The sequence below is a fragment of the Protomyctophum bolini genome, assembly GCF_963924005.1.
Source record: "Protomyctophum bolini genome assembly, chromosome: 6".
NCBI classification, from domain to species: domain Eukaryota; kingdom Metazoa; phylum Chordata; class Actinopteri; order Myctophiformes; family Myctophidae; genus Protomyctophum; species Protomyctophum bolini.
In genome coordinates, this window is record NC_137867.1 from 43,044,589 (window position 1) to 43,066,356 (window position 21,768).

Consider the following 21,768-nt stretch of genomic DNA (forward strand, 5'->3'; position numbering starts at 1 on the left):
GATACACCTAGTTCAGCAGTTGGGTTCTTTAATCGCGGGAACATGCGCGGTACACAAACCAAAATATTGGTATTTTTCGCGGTGCATCATGGTCCATGTAGTTCAGCGGTCGCTATAGGCTGGCAGTTATTTTGTTTACTCACTGGTTCGATAGTAGGCGGATCCTCATCCTGATTCCTGACCTAGATCCTACCGCTGCTGCTGGCTGTGCGCCGCTGGCTGCGCTTTTCGAGTCCACGGCGCAGCTCATTCAGAATTCCATCCATCCGACCGACGCCGACCATTTGAATATCGTGAACATTTGAAGTGTTTATAAATGATCGCTGCACACGTCGACTTTTTGGGTCAAGAAGCGGGTCTAGGGCTGGGCGAGGTAAGTAAGACGATGATGTCAGTCCACCCGGGGTCTCCTTCAAGCTATTGCTAAAGCTACATTTGCTAATGCAATTAGTCTGTGTTTAATATTAATATTATTATGCCGCCCGATTCGTTGGTAATTTGCAGATTATTATTTTTTCCATAATGACGCACCATCAACACAAACTGGGTGTAAAACGTTCAATGTTTGGGTGTTGGATGACCTTTCTGCAAGATGACCTAGTTTCTGTTTCCCAGCCCCAGAGACCTTTAGTAACCATAATGTATATCTTCTTCATGAGGTAGCCCAGGTGTTGCATGAGCTGTTTCGATTGGTTTGATTGGCAGGATATTTAATATTTTTTTCATTATTTTAATAATGGGAGGCATGTTTCACAATGTTGCTAATCAAATAGTTTTGGGAGGCTGATATGTGACACCCATGGCAGGGGCGTGGTTAAACAACCGATAGGCGTGGTTTAGGCCTTTTTAGGAGACAAGTCCTCTTCCCCTGTAGTCTGAGGGAGTAAAGTAACCCATCACATCCATTGAGCTGCACACAACAATAAACCCATGCACCATGTTTTTCAGGATGTGGGGCCATCACCAGGGCATCGACAGCATGCTGTTGAAGGAGCTGAAGTCAAACTGTGCTAAGGAGTCCAGGTTTCTTCCCAAGGAGACGGGCCTGAGGATAATGGAGTCAACATCTGCAGAGGTATGACCCACTGACCTACATTTATCATCTGTGGCAGTGGGCTTCAGCATGCAATGATGACATTGCTAAGTGTTCAGTTGTCTTCAAACTAGGGATCAACTATGTATTGATTATTTCATTGAATTATTAAATCGATTTGTTCAATTAACTGTCGCACTGACTCCTGCTTGTGTGTGTGACGCTACCTTTAGTGCTGCATAGCTTAACAAGCATTCATTTTCAGAATCACAGTGGCGTGTCGGTGAAATGCCGAGATGCCAAAGTGGAGGACCTGTGGGGCTTGTCCAGTTTCTTCGGTTACAGCACCCAGACGTTTGTTCAAGCTGTCAATCTGCTGGACAGATTCCTTGCCATTATGAAGGTGGGTATTCATTTATGGTCGCGTTGTGTCCTCCTTTATTTTATTTAACGCGACTCAGCGGCATTACACGACTTGTGTTTTTGTTTATCTTATTTGTTTACCTCGGATACTAGTGCATTGTATTTTTAAAACGACTTTCAACCTTGCATCCCGATTTTGGGTCATTCTTTTTGTATTTTGGCAACGGTATTATTATTATTATTATTATTATTACCTATGCTGCTTTATATTGCCTAAAGGAAGACAATTTTTTTTACTCTTATGTACATGTACACAAGATGAAGCACAACCTTGAACTATGCATCTTGAACCTTGAATCATTATAAATTATATAAATTATGTTCTCTAAAAATAGAGTAAATTAGTTTTTTGCCAAATGCCAAGAATCGGGTCACAGGGTTGTGTGGTCAAGTGGTTCACGAAAAAACAAACAACACGGCACAGAGGCAGAGTGCCCTCACGTGCCGCTGCCTTGCAGGGGGGGTTGACTCACTTCCCACTCTTGTGATATCTTTGCAGGTTCAGCACAAACACTTGCCCTGCATTGGCGTCTGCTGCCTCCACATTGCAGCCAAAATGGTCGAGGAGGAGTGCAACGTCTCACCCACCTACGAACTCATCCGCATCAGCCAAAGCAAGTTCACAGTGTCTGACCTCAGTCGTATGGAGAAGATCATCGCAGATAAGTTAAGCCTGGAGCCCAAAGCTGTTACAGCCTTCACTTTCCTGCAGCTCTACCACTCAGCCGTTGCATCTGCGTCTGTCACGAGGTAAACAATATTGTGTTATTACTGAGGCATCATCTCAGTTTGCATGGTGCTACTCAAATAAGGTGCTTTTCTGTTGCATAGAACCGGCTCAACTTAACTCGACTGGCTTCAGTTTCCACTGCAGATAGGACCCATCTCAATGTAGCTGTTCATCAAAGCGTTGTCCAACGCTCTGAGGCGGCATTAAGAATCAAGAGCTAATGTGCGACCCGTGGTGGGGGAACGTTTTTAGAACTCGAGTTCGTTTGCATCCACCATGGTGTATTTCCAGACTTTAAATGAAATGCAATAGACTTGGTGTGCTTTTCACCATGGCAGCTCGAGATAGAAAACATAAAAAGAGCTTAAACAATCCCCTCATACATATCAGATACAGGTGATGGTATTCCTGCTGGGCATTGCTGCCTCACGCACCTCCTCCAGTGCCTTTTGAACAGGTGTGCTGTGACACCTCACTGAACACCTCTGTGGGCCTAAACGGGTCATCAGCTGGGGACCACCATTCATCAACGTTTCGCTCCTTTAACCCCAGTACGTATCATGGTGGCGGAGCGATGGCAGGGATCTCTCCCTGCCACCCCCTGCTGATGCCCTAGGTGTTTGTCCGCAAACTCTTATGCTATCCTTAGCCACAGCCAGAAGCTGCTTTTCTCTCAAATTAAATGAACAACTACATTCATTCAAAGTTCATGTAGGGGGGAATTCAAACAATGCCAACGCTAATTCTGTCTGGAAACACACATGGTAAGCTCACAACGCATCCCTATACGACCCAGCTTGCAGATGGGCTATTTCGCTATTATTCGACATCTTATGATGAAGCATAATATGGCATAAGTGGTTATCAGCATTCGGTAGTCTGCAGTTTTCACCGTTTGGTAAAACCTCATGTGCTTGGAAGCTCGATGGAGGTGACCCCAAAAAAAGTTCCTACCAGTTTCTTTTCCTAATGGAAAACCAAAAAGGAAGAACATAAGCGAGTCGGATTGAGCCAGTTCTATGCAATGGATAAGTATAATTTAGATGTGTGTTTTTTTGGAGACAAATACTGGCGGATCACATGAGGATTCCCTCTATATTTTAAGGGAGGACATCCCAAGCTTTGGGAGACTGGAAGCCCAGCTCAAAGCCTGCTTATGTCGACTTGCTTTCTCTAAGGCAAAAGTAAGGATTGTTCTCAGGTGACAATTTCACACAGCATGGCAACATTATGTTGTAGACTAGTGCCAGGTCTAATTATGTCTTTGCTTTGTCTCAAAGCCATCGGTGCTGGCACTGTCCGTCATTGCTCAGGAGTTGGAAGCCCTTCAGTCCATCGCCATGTTGAAGATTGTACAGCAGCTCCAAAGGCACCTAAAGGTATGACGCCTAACGGTGGTTAACTCATTAATGTACTTTACATGATGTGTTTTGACACGGTCTGTCCCGGAGATCTCAACATTTCTGGTGGCAGACACGGTGAACAAAGTGTGTGCTCCATTAATTAATTCCTGTCTGGTTGTGTTTTGGAGTCCCTCAGATATAGGTTATAGAGGTTTGTACTGCTTAACCTCCTCAGACAACCTTTCTTAACAACTGTCCATGGTACTTTCCTATAAAACTATAAATCACGAGTGCACCTTGAGTTTCTGACCAATCACACACAATGTTTGCATTGGTGTCTCTGTGGTGATGTTTGGCTAGTTACAAAATCAAGAACGCAATGCATTTGTTTACTTCATAAAAAAACGCCAAGCTCCTGGCTTTAGTTTTGGGCCTGGTCCTCTTCCAGCATTTGTGTCACTTCTTACTTCACTTTCTACACTGAATAACTTTCTACAATAATATCACCTACTTTAATAGAGGGAACAACATACATTTTAAGTCAGTGTTTCCCAACTCTGGGTCTGGGAGAGCTAAAGATCAGAGGCCATGTCTGTTTGGAGTTAGTCCAACATTTTATTTTTAACCAACCACTGTTTTAAGTCAGTCAGTCACCCAGATTGTTTTTCTTCACAGATCAATGATGGAGAACTTCTCCACTGGAGAGAACGTGTGGCTGAGTGCATGACCAAGTACTGCTCAAGTGAATGCAACAAGCCAGACAACAAGAAGCTGGTTTGGATCGTGTCCAGGCGAACGGCGCAAAACCTGCAGGCCAATCATTTCAGTGTGCCCGGTCTGCCAACCATTCCAGAGGGAAGTTGGGACGAGAGCGAGAGGTAAAAGCACAGTCTGGGCCAGTCTGACTTGTTCCCGAGTGTACTACACCATCGCATCCTTCGATTTAATTGTGCACCCGCATGTTTCAAATTCAACTGCTGATAATAAATTATAGCTATAGTGGTAGTCGAACATTAGTAGCCGATCTACAAACTCACGACGATGCTGTGAGCTTTGCCCAACCATGACTTTTTCCTTTTGTTTGTGGAAAATATTGGAGCATTTTTATGTTCCATATTTTTAACTATAATGACATATCCAAACAGGGACGTTGGGTTGAAAATGCTTGACAATCTAGTCCTGTGTGTCCTTTCCGTAGTGAGGACTCGTGCGGAGACATGAGCTGCGAGGAGGACAGCCCATGTGGATCTCCAGGAAGCGATGGTGAAGGTTCCTTTTTCCCCTCCTCCTTCCATAACGGCACACAGTGATCCCCCTCGCCTGTTCAGCAATGGGGTTATTACGCACCGACACCTCCCACTTACTACGATCAACCCGGGCCTGCGCCAGAACCCTGGTTCTGTTCCTCACCATACTGTACTAAATAGTGGGTTCCGTCCAGGTCATCAAGTGCCTGACTCGATCCATTTTCTTTTTTATCACATCCCTGGCATATCATAATAGGCAAACATTCTGTGAAAAAGGCCAATCTACAAGCTCACAACGCTTTGTGAGCTCTTGTATATTGGATCATTTCGCCAAAGAGATTTGGTGTAGAGGGGGGAAAAGGGAGGGGACCAAGTATAGACCCCTGGTGGCCCCCGATCAACGAAGTATAAGGTTACTGGTTAATGTTTTTTATTCTTTTTATACTTTATTACAATCATGCGGAATTGAATGTCGCAATATCCAGGCAGCTTGATGACAGTACATCTGAATGTCATTTTGTGTTTATATGAAATATTATGTGTGTTCATCTGTGTCCAAGCATGACACATTCCAGGAAACGTACAAAAGCACACTGGCACAAACTCTGGATGTGACTCATGATGCTCACTAGCTATTAAATACCTGCAACAGTAGGCCTATAGCAAAAATGTACGCTGTAAAATCCTCGGTGTATTTCAACTTATATGAGAGTGTAACAGTGCCCATTTCTATCACTCTCAATAGTTAAATTATCCCTCCATCTTCTACCACCACTTATCTAGAGTCTGGTCAAGGAGGTAACGGTTCCAGCAGAGAATCTCATGCTAACTTTTCCCAGGTCACATTGGCAAATTCTACCTGGGGTGTTCCCAGGCCAGTGTGGAGATATAATCCCCCCCATCTGGTCCTTGGTCTGCCCCATGGTCTTTTCCCAGCTGGGTGTGCCTGGAAAGCCACCCTGTGTGTGGAGGCCACCAGGAGACAATCGTATTTAGATCTGAAGTGCCGAACCACCTCAACTGGCTCCTTTCCACAAGAGAGGAGAGCAGTGGCTCTACCCTGAGGCTCTCACAGAGCAGTGGTTCTCAACCTGTGGGTTGGGTCAAACATTGGCCAAATTACCAAATAATTATAGACAAAAGTTGTGGAATTAGCATTATCTGTGGAACCGAGTCAAACTAATTATAATGTCTCAAGTCCTACAATGCCAAGTGCTGGTCATGGTGGGAGGTCCCCAGTTCAAATGATTATTTTTGGGGGGGGTCCCCAGTTCGAATATGAACAACTGTCCCACCACTTTTCAGAGAGGGAGCGACACAACGGCCTGCGTTCTCGATTTGATCAGCGAGGTTGCACTGTGTATAAATACCGTAGTCACGTTTTAACGTGTTGCATAGAAAGAAAGCTCAAGGCATTACTACTCTTGTCGAGTGGGGGCGTGTGCATGATGAGACGAGAACGAACAGCGACAGTTTTGCGGGAGTCCGCTCGCTTGTCGCTTCACTGTCAGATTGCCCTTGCCTCCCTATACCTGACCGCTCGCCTCTCACTCACTCTCAGTGGAAATTAATTACACGGCATGTCAATCCTGTGTGACAAACCCTTAAGGGATTTGCCAGCCATCCTCCTAAGAAAGGTAGTTAAATTAACATCAAGGATTTTGCTGTGAACTGTCTTTCTTTTATTACAGTTTTGATACTCAAGACAATGGCATTGTTTAAACTTGTTAATGCCAAACCATGTTTATGTGACATGAGATTGTATTTAAACCCAGAAGGGTTGCTTGGAGATGTGTGATTTTGAAAGGGAGGTGTTAGTGTTGACTGAGTTAACTGTAAAAAGAAAAATATTTAAAAAAACGAGAAAAATGTACATACTCTATGTAAAAGAAAAACTTAAGAAAAACATGTTTTGTGTATACTAGGACCTATATATTGTGTTTTGTATATCAATAATGGTACAGATGAAATGTGGGGTAAAATTGTCTCCCCAAATAAAAATTGCATTTTTGTATGTTTAGTAAACTGATCTTTTATACAGTGGTGGAAGTTCTCATATGACTACAGTGTAGAGATGCTTCCTGTATTTAAAATCTTAGTAAAGTATCAGCATCAGAATAGGCCTATACTTGCAGTAAAAGCATTAATTATACAGAATGGCTTATGGCTATACTGTATATTATATGACTGAAATGCAATTAGAAGGAAACCCATATAGTCTGATTATGTGGTTTGCTTTCCAGTTAAAGTTAAATACTACAGCAGGTGGAAAACAGACCAACCACTGGCAACCAGTGGGTGTGGTGTTATCTATGCTACCACATTGGCACTACCCATGGCTCTGGGCACACCACAATCTTCTTAACACACCCATTATTACCGGTAATTAATATTATGATCAAATAATTAAAGCGGCCCCCATGACAAACATTTCGTCTCTGCTATAGGCCTATGGCTATGCTTCCTTTCCACCAGTCACCAGTACTTCCATAATGCATCATTTGGCAGCGCTCTCAGTGAGTTGCATGCTGAACATTCAACTATAATCGTGATTAGCTGAGATACTGTATGCGTTCAGTTTTGATTAGATCTAGAAGATCGTTGTGTGTTTGTGCGTGCGTGCGTGTGTGTGTGTGTGTGTGCGTGCATGTCGCCGTGTAGGCGGGGCGGTCTGTAGGCTGGCAATGGCATGATGTGTTGACGCCTTGACGGGCATTTCTAAATCCATCTCCTTGATTAAACCGCCTGCTTGCCGAGAGAGAGGAAAGATTGCAGTCAGTCCGCCGTGCGCGCAGTCAGTCGGTCGGTCGGTCCGTGCGACGGTGAGGGGGGGTTGGTGGGATGGGCAGGAATGCCTTGGCTTGGACGGAACCGCAGCAGCAGCATCGCTACGCGATTACCATCCCAACCGCAGCGCACAGGCACCTGCTGCCGTCCATTTTACGCCATCGCACAATATGAAATCTTCGATCAGCTCATCACCATCTTTTGTAAACAACCAGACGCACGAGTCGACACCCGGGCAATGAAAACATAGACGCGCGCATCTGCTACTGTGTGTGTGTGACTGCGTGTGTAGGCTAGGGGAATGAAAACGCTCCGCAAACATGGTCCGTATAGCAAACGCCTTGGGGATGGTTATTCTAAGCGTTGCTCTGCTCATCTTGTCTTTAATTAGTTATGTGTCGTTAAAAAAGGACAGCGTCTTCTCGTCGTCCAACAAATATGACATGGGAGGTCCGAGAATTATGTTCCATGCAGGATTTCGGTGAGTATAGGCTAACTGCCTGGACTTGTTGTGTTGATTGTTGTACATGGGGAGGCCCATATATTTCATAAACGTGCCACATTTCGTTGTATGCACGGCTTCAGCAGCCGGAGTCTGGCCTGCAGTCTCAAGCCTAAAATACAAGCAGAAGCATGCATGAAGCAACATAAATTTCTCCTTCAATTTTCGGGCCTACGTGTTGAATAGACATGCCTTGAGTCAGAAAATTAATTTCACAGGCTTGCACGCTGTCATTCATTCATGTCATGACATAATATACGAGCTTCTTGTTTAGCTTTTAATGAAATAGAAGAGCTGTCCATGGTGCTGCTGAGACTGTTTGTATCTATGGCTGTGCAGTGTGCACAGTAGACAGTACGTAGTGAGAGTTAGACTGTTTGTATCTATATGGCCGTGCAGTGTGCACAGTACGTAGTTAGACTGTTTGCATCTATGGCCGTGCAGTGTTCACAGTACGTAGTTAGACTGTTTGTATCTATGGCTGTGCAGACAGTGTGCACAGTACGTAGTGAGACTCGTGACCTAAATATTACTCATCGTCAGTGGTAGAACGTAACTAAGTACATTTAGTCGTGTACTAGGCTTACTTGAGCAGATACTTTCAATTTTACTTGAGTATTTCAATGTTTTCATACTAATTTAGGCTTTACTCTCCACTACATCTCAGAGGCAAATAAATATACTTTTTTACTCCATTGCAAATAGTTGACAGAAAGTTGACAGCTATTTTCTGTCAACTATGTATTATTGATGTATTGTTATTAGGTTAAGCTAGTGGTTCTCAACTTTTTCAGGGCGTGGCCCCTAAAATAATCATATGGACCCGCTAACCTGACAGAGGCTCTTTGTTGGAATTGTAGGAGTTGAGACTTACATTTTTGCCTCTTATGTTATTTGGCAATTTGCCAATGTTTCACTAGTTTTTATATAGCTGACTACATTTGTTTTGAGGTCCTTAAATTGTCACTTTACTAGCATCTGGGGACCACCCCCAAATCATGTGGGGACCCCCTGGGGGTCCAAACCCACAGGTTGAGAACCACTGGGTTGAGGCACACAAAGTAATTAAAATGAGCCACACCTTTAAGCAGCTGCAGTGAAATGATGCACATATGAATGCATTATTTATTATAATCCAATAGTATTATTGTGAAGTGGGCCATTCTGGATAATGAGTAATATTATGTTTTTGTACTATATATTTTGATGCCAATTACTTTTTCCACCATTGATCTAGTCTAGTTATTGAATGTGATCTACTATGAAACTGTGTTATTCTCAGGTCTCAGTTCGCCATGAATTTTCTGGACCCATCCTTCATTCCATTAACCAATGCCCTGAATGAAGAACTGTCAGGGAAGCCGTCGAGGTGGAAGTTCAACAGAACTGCTTTTTATCAGCAACGGTAATTCTCCTGTTGGCATCTTCTTCCATTTCCCGTTACTTTTTCCATTCCGTTTAGACTTAAAACAATAAGTGCAGTGTTTCCCAATCTGGGGGTCTGGATCCCTGTTAGGTGTTAATGCCAAATATTACAGGGTGGGGCGGGAGCATTGGAGGGTAGTCCAAAACATGTTCAGAATAGCACATCTACAAGCTCAAAACACATTGTGATGCAACAATGTGAGCTTGTAGATCGGCTATTTGTCATGATACAAGTATAGGACTTAAGTGGTTAAAATATGTAAGAAGGGGGGACTCCAAGGAAAATGTTTGGGAACCACTGACTGAATGTATGAGTTACATTACGTCTGTGATGGAGACCATTTTCTGCAGCACAAGCATCCTATGGACTGTCTTTCAGGAAGGAGATCTTCAACTACATCAACATCGCCAACAACTTCTCTCTCACCAAGAATGCGGTACGCGTGGGCCAGCTCATGCACTTCGACTACTCCAGCCACAAGTACGTCTTCTCCATCAGCAACAACTTCAAGTCCCTGCTCCCGGACACGTCGCCCATCCTCAACAAGCACTACAACGTGTGCGCCGTGGTGGGCAACAGCGGCATTCTCACCGGCAGCCACTGTGGCCAAGAGATCGACCAGGCAGACTTTGTCTTCCGCTGTAACTTTGCCCCGACGGAGGTCTACCACAAAGACGTGGGCAGGAAGACCAACATGACCACGTTTAACCCCAGCATCCTGGAGAGGTATACAAGTTCTACAACAACCTGCTTTCTAGGGTTCTTTTTTTTAACCTTATGCCCTAAAACCCCTGTGGTTCTTCTCAACCATTTTGTGAGCTCTGGAGTCTGGACCAATAACATATTTCAAACGATGCTCAAGGGCACCTCCATCTCACCTCCCCACAACAATATATATAATAATTTCATATCAGTCATTTCTATTTTTTTATAAAAAAATCAAAATCAAAACAGCATTAGCAGCTTAGTTGCAACGCACAAGGTGCACCAAAAAGAGCCAATCTACAAGCTCACAATATATCGCACCACACACATTGTGAGCTTATAGATCAGCTCTTTTCGGTACGCGACACCGCACACAACTAATCATATCAAGTCATTAACAGTCAATATATATATATATATATATATATATATATATAATGTTTTTTACATTTTTATATTTACATAATTCCGTCCTACAAAATTGACTTTGTGAGTCAACTGGATATACATCCATTAGGCAGTATTGAGCACCCGGTATCTTTTGTTTTAGGTACTACAACAACCTGCTGACCATCCAGGACAGGAACAACTTTTTCCTCAACCTGAAGAAGCTGGAGGGAGCTATCCTGTGGATCCCTGCCTTCTTCCTGCACACCTCGGCCACAGTGACCAGAACGCTGGTGGATTTCTTCGTGGAGCACAAGGGGCAGCTGAAGATCGAGTTGGCCTGGCCAGGCAACATCATGCAGGATGTCAACAAGTAAGTATGAGACGGGACATTGTTGGCCTGGCCACCCGCAGTGGCATGAAGTGATATTTTTATGTTAAATTAATTGTCAAATAGCTCTATATTCTGGTAGTCTGTTCAGTAACAGGGGTCTCCCTGTCTCTCCAGCTCAGAAATACGTTTTCAGTTCAGGATACCAATTTCATCCAATCAGGAGAGAGAACTTATACACAGTCAAATTGGAAGATTGCTGATGCATGCCTTTACAAAGTATATCTTTTTCACATGTATTATCAAGTCAAAGTCACGTTAGAATATAAATCCAGACAATTGCATACATTTTGCTATACGCCAATAATTTGGTCTACTCTACACCACAGATAAATGAGGGCCATTGCCTTCAAAACATCTGCTTTTAAAGGAGTCAATTAACTTGAACTTGTTCCTAGGGGTACAACCCACCATTAAGTATTTTCTTTATACAACACTCAAGTTGTATAAATACCTATTATTTCACTCCACATTGTCACGTGCGGAGTTAGTTAGTATCCGATTTGTGAATCTTTTCCATTTGCCTACAGGTACTGGAAAACGAAAAACCTGTCTCCTAAGCGTCTCAGCACTGGAATCCTGATGTACACTCTGGCGTCCGCCATGTGCGAGGAAATCCACCTGTACGGCTTTTGGCCCTTCGGCTGGGACCCCAACACGGGCAAGGACCTGCCCTACCACTACTACGACAAGAAAGGAACCAAGTTCACCACCAAGTGGCAGGAGACCCACCAGCTACCCAGCGAGTTCAAGCTGCTCTACAAGATGCACGGGGACGGCGTGACCAAACTCAGCCTGTCACACTGCGCTTAGGAGGACACCTTGAGGGCAGCGGCCGTCAGACTGACAACTCCAGAGACCATGACCCAGATGCATTTCGTTCACGCTTTTCGTTTGTGACGCAGTCGCGCCAGTGCATGACCAGTCCGGCATTAATGGCATTTCACGGCACCCACATTCTAGAAGCGCACGCTCATGTTACCCATGACACATCCAGGCTCTCAGGCCGGCGAGTGGGTTATTCACACCAAGGTCTGAGTTATACTGTGCTTGGTTGCATGCTGATGCCGCACAACGAAAATAGGCTATTTTCGGCCTCACCGGAGTGCAACCAAGTATGAATCAGGCTTTAAGGAGATGCGGTTGCCGTTATGTGAATTAAAACCACAGGTGCATTTGTTACTCCTTTGGCAATGATGAATTGAATACTGACAGTTCTATTTGCTGTTCACTTGCTTCCCGTCTCTCTCGTGCATGGCTGCTGTGGCAAATTAACGTTATAAGCAAACGTCATTTATTCCGGCGTCCACAAGGGACTCATTTGAGGAAGTAACCATATTTCCCCCAACTCTGTTTTGAAAGAGAACTTGGTATTGATTAAGGTATGATGCAATCATAATGCCTTTTCCGAGGCTGTTCTGATTCTTTACACTTTGATCACTGCCTAATCTCAGGGAGGGAGATCGATCAGTCGATCAGGAGATCGATCAGTTTATATATTTTTCTTTCTTTCTTTCTTTTGCTAATCAAATCCGAGGCCTCTGCAGAGGTGCAAATGCTATTTTCCAGTCCTTTCTATTCTGGAGGAGACAGGCAGTGGTCATGCATGGCTCTGAACGTTATTTGTTTACAAGATCGTCACAATACCCCACAAGTGTATGCCTTTTAATGTCCTGAGACAATAGGACTGTCCATTGTCCAACACATCCTTTTTGTGGAATTCTTAAAATCTTGGAATGAGAATAAACATTCCAGCGGTAAGCCATAGGCTAACTTTATTTAGGAGTCAGAACAGGGTTATTATAATTCAGAAAAAGGGGTACACTGGGTTCTGATATTATAAGACCTGTGAAAGATCTTTACGAGAATGATCAGGAAATACATTTTTCCTATATTTTGGGATTATCTCAACTGCATTGAAAAACTAATTAGGATATATGTCTACTATTAATCTCATATTCTGCCACTGTTAGATTCTTATTGAACAACAAGCTGAATTTAAGTTAATTACCAGCCAAGTTTTTGTTGTTTTCTGTTTTAATTTAGTTAAATTTAGTTTTGTTTTTTGCAAAGGGAAAGGTTCTCAATTTTTCAAAGAATCATATTACTTCCAATATGTGTGACAGAGGAATAAGATGTTTGATGACTTATTTCACCTTGTTTAACGAGCATGATACAATATTTGAACGTCACTGCATGTGAGAGGCACTATGAAATGTTTAAGGCTAGTTTTGTACAACCTTTTGAGGGTAAATATATATATACAGTACATATATTTATTTGCTATTGTTTATATATGGGATGGTATATCCCTTAGGCTTAGAATATTGCCAATGACTTTATATGGCAGATGTTTCAAAGCAAAAAGTCTTGACTTCTATATTTCACATGGGACCAAACCTCTATTTCTCATTTTACCTTTCTGACAAAATAAAGAACAGGCTTTATTTTTATATCTGTAGAGTACCTCGACTTATCAAACATCAGGCTCCATGACAGACCTATCACGTCAAGCTCACCTTAAGCTAGAATGGTGGACTGGTGATTAAGAATTACAGGGCCAAAACACTAGTACCCACATGAAGACCTCGTGACTCGTGGCACATACTTAAAGGGGCGGGCTGACGACGACGACGACGGGGGGGCTGACGACCCTAGGCTGATTTTGTAGTTTGTGTTCAGCAAATGAAAACAACTACAAGGGTAACAATAAGGCTGACACCATTAAGCAACACAGAAGCAGCTAATACAATTCATGTTTTATTTTCATTTAGGTGCATGTGCAAATGTACAAGCATTGAACACCCAAATCAAATTAAAGATAAAACTTTGTGTTACTTACTGGCCTGCCATGTTTTTAGTTTGCTAGTAGTCTTTAACCTGAACTGGAAAACAAACTGCAAAATTAGCCTAGGGTTCCATGCCCCTTCAAGCCCTATATATACTTTGTCGTCCAACAAAAAGTGAAATAGCAGATCTAGAAACGTGTAGCAATGTGACACGTGTGTGAGCTTGCAGATCTGCTATTTTCTTCTATTATTGTCAATGTTAGAAACAAATTTGGGGAAAAATTGAGGCTATTCTTTTTAAACCTTTGGCCAAAATAGGAATGCCAGGGTTAATGTGGTTTACACTCTGAAGACTTGTATGGAGGTTGAACTCTCGCATAGTGTGAAGAAGAGGTCTCACTGGAGTTGGCATGGCCGGCCTTTTGCAAGTTCAGCTCTCAACGTCGTAAACATAATGTGCATTCTTTGTTATTTGTCTCACATAAGTTTCTCTGTTTCTGGGCTCCATTGGAATTTCAGAAAGTAACTCGTGGCTCCTTCCATTGTGTGGTTGTCATTGGAAAGCTACGTCACAAATCTGAGGTCTAGGTTTGAATCGTAGGCCACCTATAGTGTCATGGATATGTAGAGTGATTCCTTTTAATCACACCTATAGAATGTTCTCCCAAGTACACCAAAGAGCACCTGTCTAAGTGAAACAAATGTATCATTACCTGAATGTGCTGTGATTTGGGATTTTAGTATACTGTACAGCAATCGGAATTCAGTTGTAGAGGAAGTAGTATTGCCAATTTGTTTTAATTGATGTATGTCAGAATTGTCGTCACAAAAGGGGAATTACCCATGTGGTGTCATTAAGGACTTTGCTTGGTTTCATTCCACTTTATGTTGCGGACGTGTTGTTTTGGGACTCTTATGAATGTCATCCTAATCAATACTTTGATGTTTTACTCTTCAGCAAACACACCAGCTCCGATATGAACTATTCTTCCCCGCAAAATGACTTATTTCTTTAGTGCTCACTGTCATTACATAGAATGTGTGTCAAAGCTGATATGAGAACAGAATCCGAGACGCTCGTTCTTCAGGACAACAGTTGCATTTCTTTCAACGGACAGAAGAGCTTCTGTGCATTGCACAGAATGCATTGTTCCAACTGATGACTTTACTTACATGAACTGACAGAATTTATTCTATGGACAGTCTTAACATTCTTACGTTTATCTTTCTTAAATTTGCATGGCAACTGTCTCCCATAATCCATACTAAAGCTTAGCAGTACACGTGTCATATGAAGTTATAAACCATATCTTGGTTATTGTATGGAGAATGACCATTCATGTAAGAAATGTAACCATGTGTTAAATGTTTTTCAATAATACTCCATGATAACTATACGTACGTATGTGCCTGCATATTCCTTCCATCAATGCCTCAGTGTCAAATAAAAACAGTATTTTTCTCTGATTTCATTAGTGACTGCAATTTCCTTTTTTTCATAACCAGTTGCTGCCATATTAAAACTGCAATCTGACACTTATTTTAATGCATATAACATTATTCGAAACAATCTGTGTTGTAAATATATTTTATGTTAATGCAATATAACTAGTGAATCTATTCTACAGTGATTGGAGGTAGTCTCCCGTATACGTTTCTATTAAGACATCTAGACCACGATTACTGCCTGAAGCTCCAATATATACTGTACCGAAGGCCAATATCTCCCCTGGACAAGCAGGGATTGCTTCTTGGATGAGCAGCAAGAATTTGGTCTCATGCGGGAGACTCCTGGGTAGGACATAAAAGTTACAGGTTGCAGCTTTAAGTTCCCTCGTACAACAGGATCACCCATGTATTTTCATTGACTATTTACATTACAAAGAAAAATAAAAGCATTCTACTGTGGCACTCTATTGCTCTTTCCAGACATTACTTATGAATATGTTGGTCAAAGGACACAACACAGCGTGTGTGAATAACTAAAACTACATTGCAGCAAATACAATACAAAAGTAGCGTCAGCATAAGCCTCTGGAAATTCCTAAACTACTTCTGCAGTTCATTTAGCTTTCCTTTCCTTGTTGGGACAAAAACGAAGGCACGTGACCCAAAATGCACGTATCACCCTGATGGAGCCCCACACGCACACAGCCTCGAACAACAGAATCTCAACATAAGGTGTAAGGCCTGAGTGAAACGTGACAATGGAATGGGATTGCTGGTTCCAGCATTAACCCATTTAGACCTGGAAAGCCTATAGCTTGTTATACCTTTCAATCCAGGAAAGAATCTGTCATTTTAGTTGTTACTATACATATCACCACTGTCGGGCAGTAACCTTGTATCTCTAAGTTTCAAATTTGTATGTTTTTGTTTGTAAATGAAAGCTCTACTTCATTACACAAGAGCAAAAGTAATGACAATATCAGATCTTTTCAAACTCAGATCTATTTGAAAACTTTTCTGAATACAAAAAACGTTTGGGATATATAAGGTTTCGATCCGACAACAACAATAATATAATAGCAACATGATTTTAAAAAAAAATGCAATTTGAATAAAAAAATGTTTTTTCCAAGAAGGCGTTTCTTAGAAATGGGCCTTTAGGTCTAAATGGGATGATTCACACGTCAGCAACATTTCCTGGGGACGGGGGCCTCCTCCACCTTGCTGCTGGCGCCCATGCTGCCGTTGGCCTCGGAGCCGGGCCCTCTCTCCAACGTCTGCTCCATCCTCTTCATCACCAGGTCCAGCAGGGCGGTCACTGCCTTCTCCACTTCCACGCCTGTGGCAGAGCTCGTCTCAAAGTAGGGGATCCTGAAGACGCAATAAAAAAAGGAACGTGTTTTGGCATTTCTTTTCGTAAAAGAAATAAAATAAAATAAAAGATGAAAAACTCTATACTCCGGTGTGTTGTGTTGTGTTTTGAGTGTTTACTCAGCAACAGCTCTAAAGAAAATACATTTTCAGGCTAGCATACACATTTTAGCCCCACAAAGATCCTCTATCATCTTCTATTTTACAGTGTCTTTTTAATCACACCAATTTCCACTTTGTTTGCCCTGTATCCAGTGTATGAGGTCTCTCTGCTAATTGGATGAAATTGGTATCCCAACCTGAAAATGTATTTTCTGTTAAAGTGCTGGGGAGACTGGGATACACCCGTTACTAAACAAACAATGCTTGCTCTCTGAATATAGTGTTGTAGGCTATATAACACTCGTATGTGTTAACAAACATTTTAACAAAGAAATATCACACCACCGTTAACTAGGAATGCAGACCATTATAATGAAGCATATTATCCACCAAAGCCATAGTTTAGACTTAGTCGTTCGACAGTGTCATGCAAAGATATCAGGTCAACAATGTGACGCACTGTGCGCTTGTAGATGGGCCCTCCTTTTGGGAAGGCCAGTTATCTCATCGCTCGGGAACGCCAATTATTATTTCCAGGCCAGTTACTTCGATTTGAGTCTCTTGTCTGTCAACCAGTAATAGTCCTACTCGACAGAGCCCAACCACCACAGCGCAGTTGTGTCAGTCATTTAAACTGTATCTGTATTAACAGACACAACCATACAGATAGGTCAAAATAAAAAGCTTTATGTAGCTTTAAATCCACCCCGAGTCTCTATTAGGAGAGTGGGGTGATGATGACTCACCCATTTTCTGGTGAACTAGTGGTGGAAGAAAAGTAGGACAAAAGCCAACCTGTTTGTGTCATCTACGTACCTTCATACCTATATATAATGCTTCTTTATTTTTTTTAAACATATAGCAGCACTTTTTTGCAGTCACTTTGGCACAAATGGCAGCATTTTTCTCAGGGCTATTTAAATAGTATGCCGAAAACTCAGATTTAAGATCTGTTTAAAGGTAGCAGGCAGCTCTGCATGGTCCAGGTCCAGTTTTTTGTCGTTGGTCATAGTTTCAAACTCACGTTGGGTGTGTATAATCTGTGGGAAGTGTGTGTCTCTGATGTCTTGGTATAGTGGGCAGGTGGTTAGAAAGTGTAGCTCTGTTTCTACCACATTTTGTGTGCAGTGGGTGCCACTCGGTGGCGCGCTATGAGCTTGTAGATCTGCTATAATAGCTAAATTATTACATAATGTTTAAAACACCAAAAGGGGTTCTCGCCCAAAATGGGTTACCGTGTTCAGGTATTCAGCCAATGTATATTCTCTTTTTAGTGATTAGATAGCCTTCCATTTTGCTTTGGTTTTTGGAGGTCTCTTTCCAGTATGCCATGTAGATTTATTTTTGTTTCTTTTATAATCTGGTTAAGTCCAATGGGTTTTCCGTTTGGTGGCTGTGCTTGCGTTTGTGTATATATATATAGTCCCTGGACGCTCACTGAACATTTGAACATGCAAATGTTTCGGTGAGTGACACTGTCGCACGATGAAGTGAATTTGTTTACAACACGGCAAATATTTCTCCCCCTGAATATACACAAGAAGTAACTTAATTTAAGAGTAGCTATGTGGCTCACTTACCCATATCGGTCTGTTTCTCCCCCTGAATATACACAAGAAGTAACTTAGAGTAGCTATGTGGCTCACTTACCCATATCGCTCTGCCATGTCTTTGGCTTGTTTGGCATGAACATCCCTCAAGTCTCGGAGGTCTGCCTTGGTGCCCACCAGGACTATATCTGGACTGTCACAGTACGCATTGGCCTGCAGTTGACCTGAACAGGCAATTCGCTTATATTAACCACTTAAACCCTATTTTCTACAATCTTGTTGAAAGTGGTTAAGTAAGTGAATGTTTAACAGTACATTATGTGAATGTGTATCAGGCAGGCCTCCAAATATCAACCAATTGAAGCCATGGTGAAAGCTCAAGTACATTCACTTCTCAAGTAGCCTGATTATAGATTATATTTTACATTTAACCACTTTCAACATAATACTTTGCCGCATGTCAATATAGCCGGATTCTTTCTTAAAACAATCTTAAAACAAGTCGCATTGAATCACGTTGTAAGCTTGTAGATCTTTTATTTTTATTTTTTACCATTAGTCATAAAACAAAGTAGCCTATATTGCTTAAGTGGTTAACTATCGTTCCTTGAGTGAGAGTCATTGAGTCTAGACGAAGTATTTGGCTGCAGCGTGGCCTTGCCGAGCTGACGGCGCACAAAAGAAGTACGGCTGATACTTACTCATCCAGTTCCTGACGTTCAGGAAGCTTTGCTGATTGGTCAAGTCAAACATCAACAGAAATCCCATGGCGTCTCTGAAGAAAGCTGTGGTGAGACTTCGGAATCTGAATTGGACGTATGCACAACGTTAATAATTATACACTACAAAATGAACCCCATGCAGCCAGGCCTAATAACTTGATTTAATAAAGTCTACTTGTAGCCTATGTAATATATTCATTCATCATTGTGAGGTTGCACCATGTTGCCTATACTTCAGTATGTGTAGAGATGTTAATACCTCTCTTGTCCTGCCGTGTCCCACAGCTGAAGGTGGATTTTGAAATTCTTCTCTGTGATGCCATCAGCACCTGTACCCATGTAGTTCTGAGGATACAAAGCACCAAACAGTTACCAACACATTATGAATGACCGGTGAATTAGACACACAGACACAAAAAGCTCCTGAATGGCAGGATATTCAGGTCCAAAGGGGAAACAACAATGTTTTTGAGGGGAGCTAGCCCCTCCTATGCCCAGCTTTGTGTGTGTGTGTGTGTGTGTGTGTGTGTGTGTGTGTGTCATGGCGATGATTTGATTGGCTGAGGGCATAAAAAGTGAGTACGCCAAAAGTGATTGGCCGGATGGGATGATGTATGACGATAAGAGCGCCCCTCACTTTACTTCACAAGTGTGATTTTTTGGAGCACAGTATGAATCGTACCATTGCGTAGCCCCACTAGGGCACACATTTTCACAACAGGGCCCCCCGGGGCCCCAGGGGGTCCAATAGGAAAGGAGAGGAAAAGAAAAGAGAGAAAAAAAGTTCTTCAAATTCAAATTGTTTAAGCACTTTCAACCTGGTGTAGTAAAAAAAAAAACCTAATGACCTGACAAGCTTGTGAGCTTTCTATTTATATATTCTATATTTATTGAATTACCGTTTCACAAAAGGCCAGAGGCTTTGGTTATTTAGGGGTCCTTGGCATGGTAACATTCAGGAATCCCTGCCCTGGGGCCCTGCATATACAGTAATTCTAAACAGGGGAGTTCAGATGTCAAGGGAGGGTGCCGAATGTCGATCTCATGCATGCACTCACCACTCTCTTTTCCCTGAAGTCGATCCCCACTGTGGTGGTGAACTTGCGGCTGAACTTGTTGTCTGTGTACCTGAAGAGAAAGGTGGTCTTTCCCACCCCGGAATCCCCCAATGCCAGGAGCTTTATCAGATAATCATAGTCCCCTTCGGCCATTGTGCAGCGCTGCGGTTCTCAGCTCGCCCTGTGGAGCACAAGTCACGGCACAAAAACCCTCTTAATCTACCTCTAAGAGAGTATATACCATATACTGCAGGCCTACGTACGGTATATACCATTGAAAGCACTGAAGGGGGGAAAAAAACCTTTTCACGAAGCACATAGTTGAAATTCTCAGTCAAGCGGGTCATGGGCAACATAGAGGCTTAGTGGGCCTTCATAACTCCCCAATCATTAGAAGCTGATCACAGAGACTAGCACATGACTGGAGCTGGTTTCCACATGAGCAGTCAAATGCCTTTCTGCGGCTCCCTCCGACTACATGAGCAAAAACACTGGCTGTTGGCAGACAGACCTCCTTTTATTGACTATCCGGGCCGTCTGCAGACAGCTCAACTCTGCATGACACAACTCAAGATCATTGCACTTGTGCAGTTTTGTACAACTGGGGAGACGTATACACCCTAACAAAAAGGCATGGCAAAATCATTTTTGGTGGCAAAGAAATTGTCTTTTTCTTTTATTTTCCTACCCCGCACTAGCCTCTTGGGCAAAGAGGGGTTTCGACAAATACGTTTGTTTATTATGAATGAAATCTTAAATTTATGGCTGTTTGTCATATTCGTGGTATTGTCTAGACTCTAGAGAGTCATGCGACTCAAATTCCACTACCACAGCAGTGAAGGGAAATGGGATGCCTCCATCAAATCTAGATTCACGTCCCAAGCGCATGATTAAAAGGTATTGGGTTCTATACACTGAGCAGAAGCAGCCATGGGAGAGATGTAACTTGACACATACACCATGACAAAAGACCTGTAACTGTAACATGTGTGTTGGATAGGAAACTTTCTCTGTTTTCCTCAAGTTAAATACCTTTATACAATATATGCATATATTTGTTTACAGTAGAACTATAATATATGTTGATTGTATGTTTTCCTACTCCAAGGAGCAAATCACATCCATGTGATTGTGATAGGGCCTCAGCTGCAGCAGACTATATCCCCACCTCCATCAAAATGTGAATCCACATACCAAAACTATATCAACAGCGTGTGAAAATGAAATTGCTGAAAGTTGAAAATGTTAGTAAAACACACATGCTGGTAATATAGATATAAAATGATGAATACTGACATAGCCTTCAGTGGAGTAAAAAAAAAGAAGAAAAATAACAAAAACAGACTCTTACCAATATAGCAAGACCAAATGCCAACTTCCATTCAGAGAGCTCACTCGATCCGTGGTTGGTAAAATAGTGGGTATTTTTTTTTACATACTATTGCCTGAACCTTTCCCCTTCTCACATGTGATCCAGGGAGGAGTTTAAGACTAAAAAGGACCAAGCAGGCGCTTGTGTTCTCAGACCTTGTGTTTTTCTGGTATTTCTCATGAGGAAAGGAGCTCTCTGAAAACTGGGATCATGGCGCCGTGGACAATTCACGTGTGCTTCTGTGGATTTAACCCATTCTGACCTGAGATCAGATTCATACGAGGTTTCCACTGGACACACACTGGGTCTGATTAACCCATTCTCACCTGAGATCAGATTCTAAAAATGTCAGTCGTTCTTCGATTTTTCAAAAATAGCAGA

At 42.4% G+C, this 21,768-nt stretch overlaps 3 protein-coding genes across 3 annotated transcripts; 2 read left to right on the forward strand and 1 right to left on the reverse strand.

The window, feature by feature from the left end:
• Positions 1–188: 188 nt before the first annotated feature.
• Positions 189–6,790, forward strand: LOC308317732 (cyclin-G2-like). Its single transcript, XM_080767003.1, has 8 exons — positions 189–373; positions 949–1,075; positions 1,299–1,436; positions 1,956–2,206; positions 3,292–3,370; positions 3,467–3,565; positions 4,205–4,407; positions 4,728–6,790. Exons 2-8 carry the CDS (start codon positions 950–952, stop codon positions 4,837–4,839), a joined length of 1,008 nt encoding a protein of 335 aa, XP_080623129.1. The 5' UTR covers positions 189–373; position 949; the 3' UTR covers positions 4,840–6,790.
• Positions 6,791–7,512: 722 nt separating this feature from the next.
• Positions 7,513–15,235, forward strand: LOC308317332 (alpha-N-acetylneuraminate alpha-2,8-sialyltransferase ST8SIA3-like). The gene is made up of 5 exons (XM_080766260.1): positions 7,513–8,044; positions 9,348–9,470; positions 9,870–10,217; positions 10,747–10,956; positions 11,505–15,235. The coding sequence occupies exons 1-5, from the start codon at positions 7,884–7,886 to the stop codon at positions 11,785–11,787; spliced, it is 1,125 nt and encodes a 374-aa protein (XP_080622386.1). The 5' UTR covers positions 7,513–7,883; the 3' UTR covers positions 11,788–15,235.
• Positions 15,236–16,396: 1,161 nt separating this feature from the next.
• On the reverse strand, positions 16,397–21,410 carry LOC308316519 (ras-related protein Rab-27B-like; the record flags this gene model as incomplete). Its single annotated transcript, XM_080765178.1, has 6 exons — positions 21,367–21,410; positions 20,016–20,196; positions 19,217–19,302; positions 18,937–19,040; positions 18,336–18,459; positions 16,397–16,583 (listed from the first exon to the last, which is right to left on the reverse strand). The coding sequence occupies exons 2-6, from the start codon at positions 20,166–20,168 to the stop codon at positions 16,397–16,399; spliced, it is 654 nt and encodes a 217-aa protein (XP_080621304.1). The 5' UTR covers positions 20,169–20,196; positions 21,367–21,410.
• Positions 21,411–21,768: the final 358 nt, after the last annotated feature.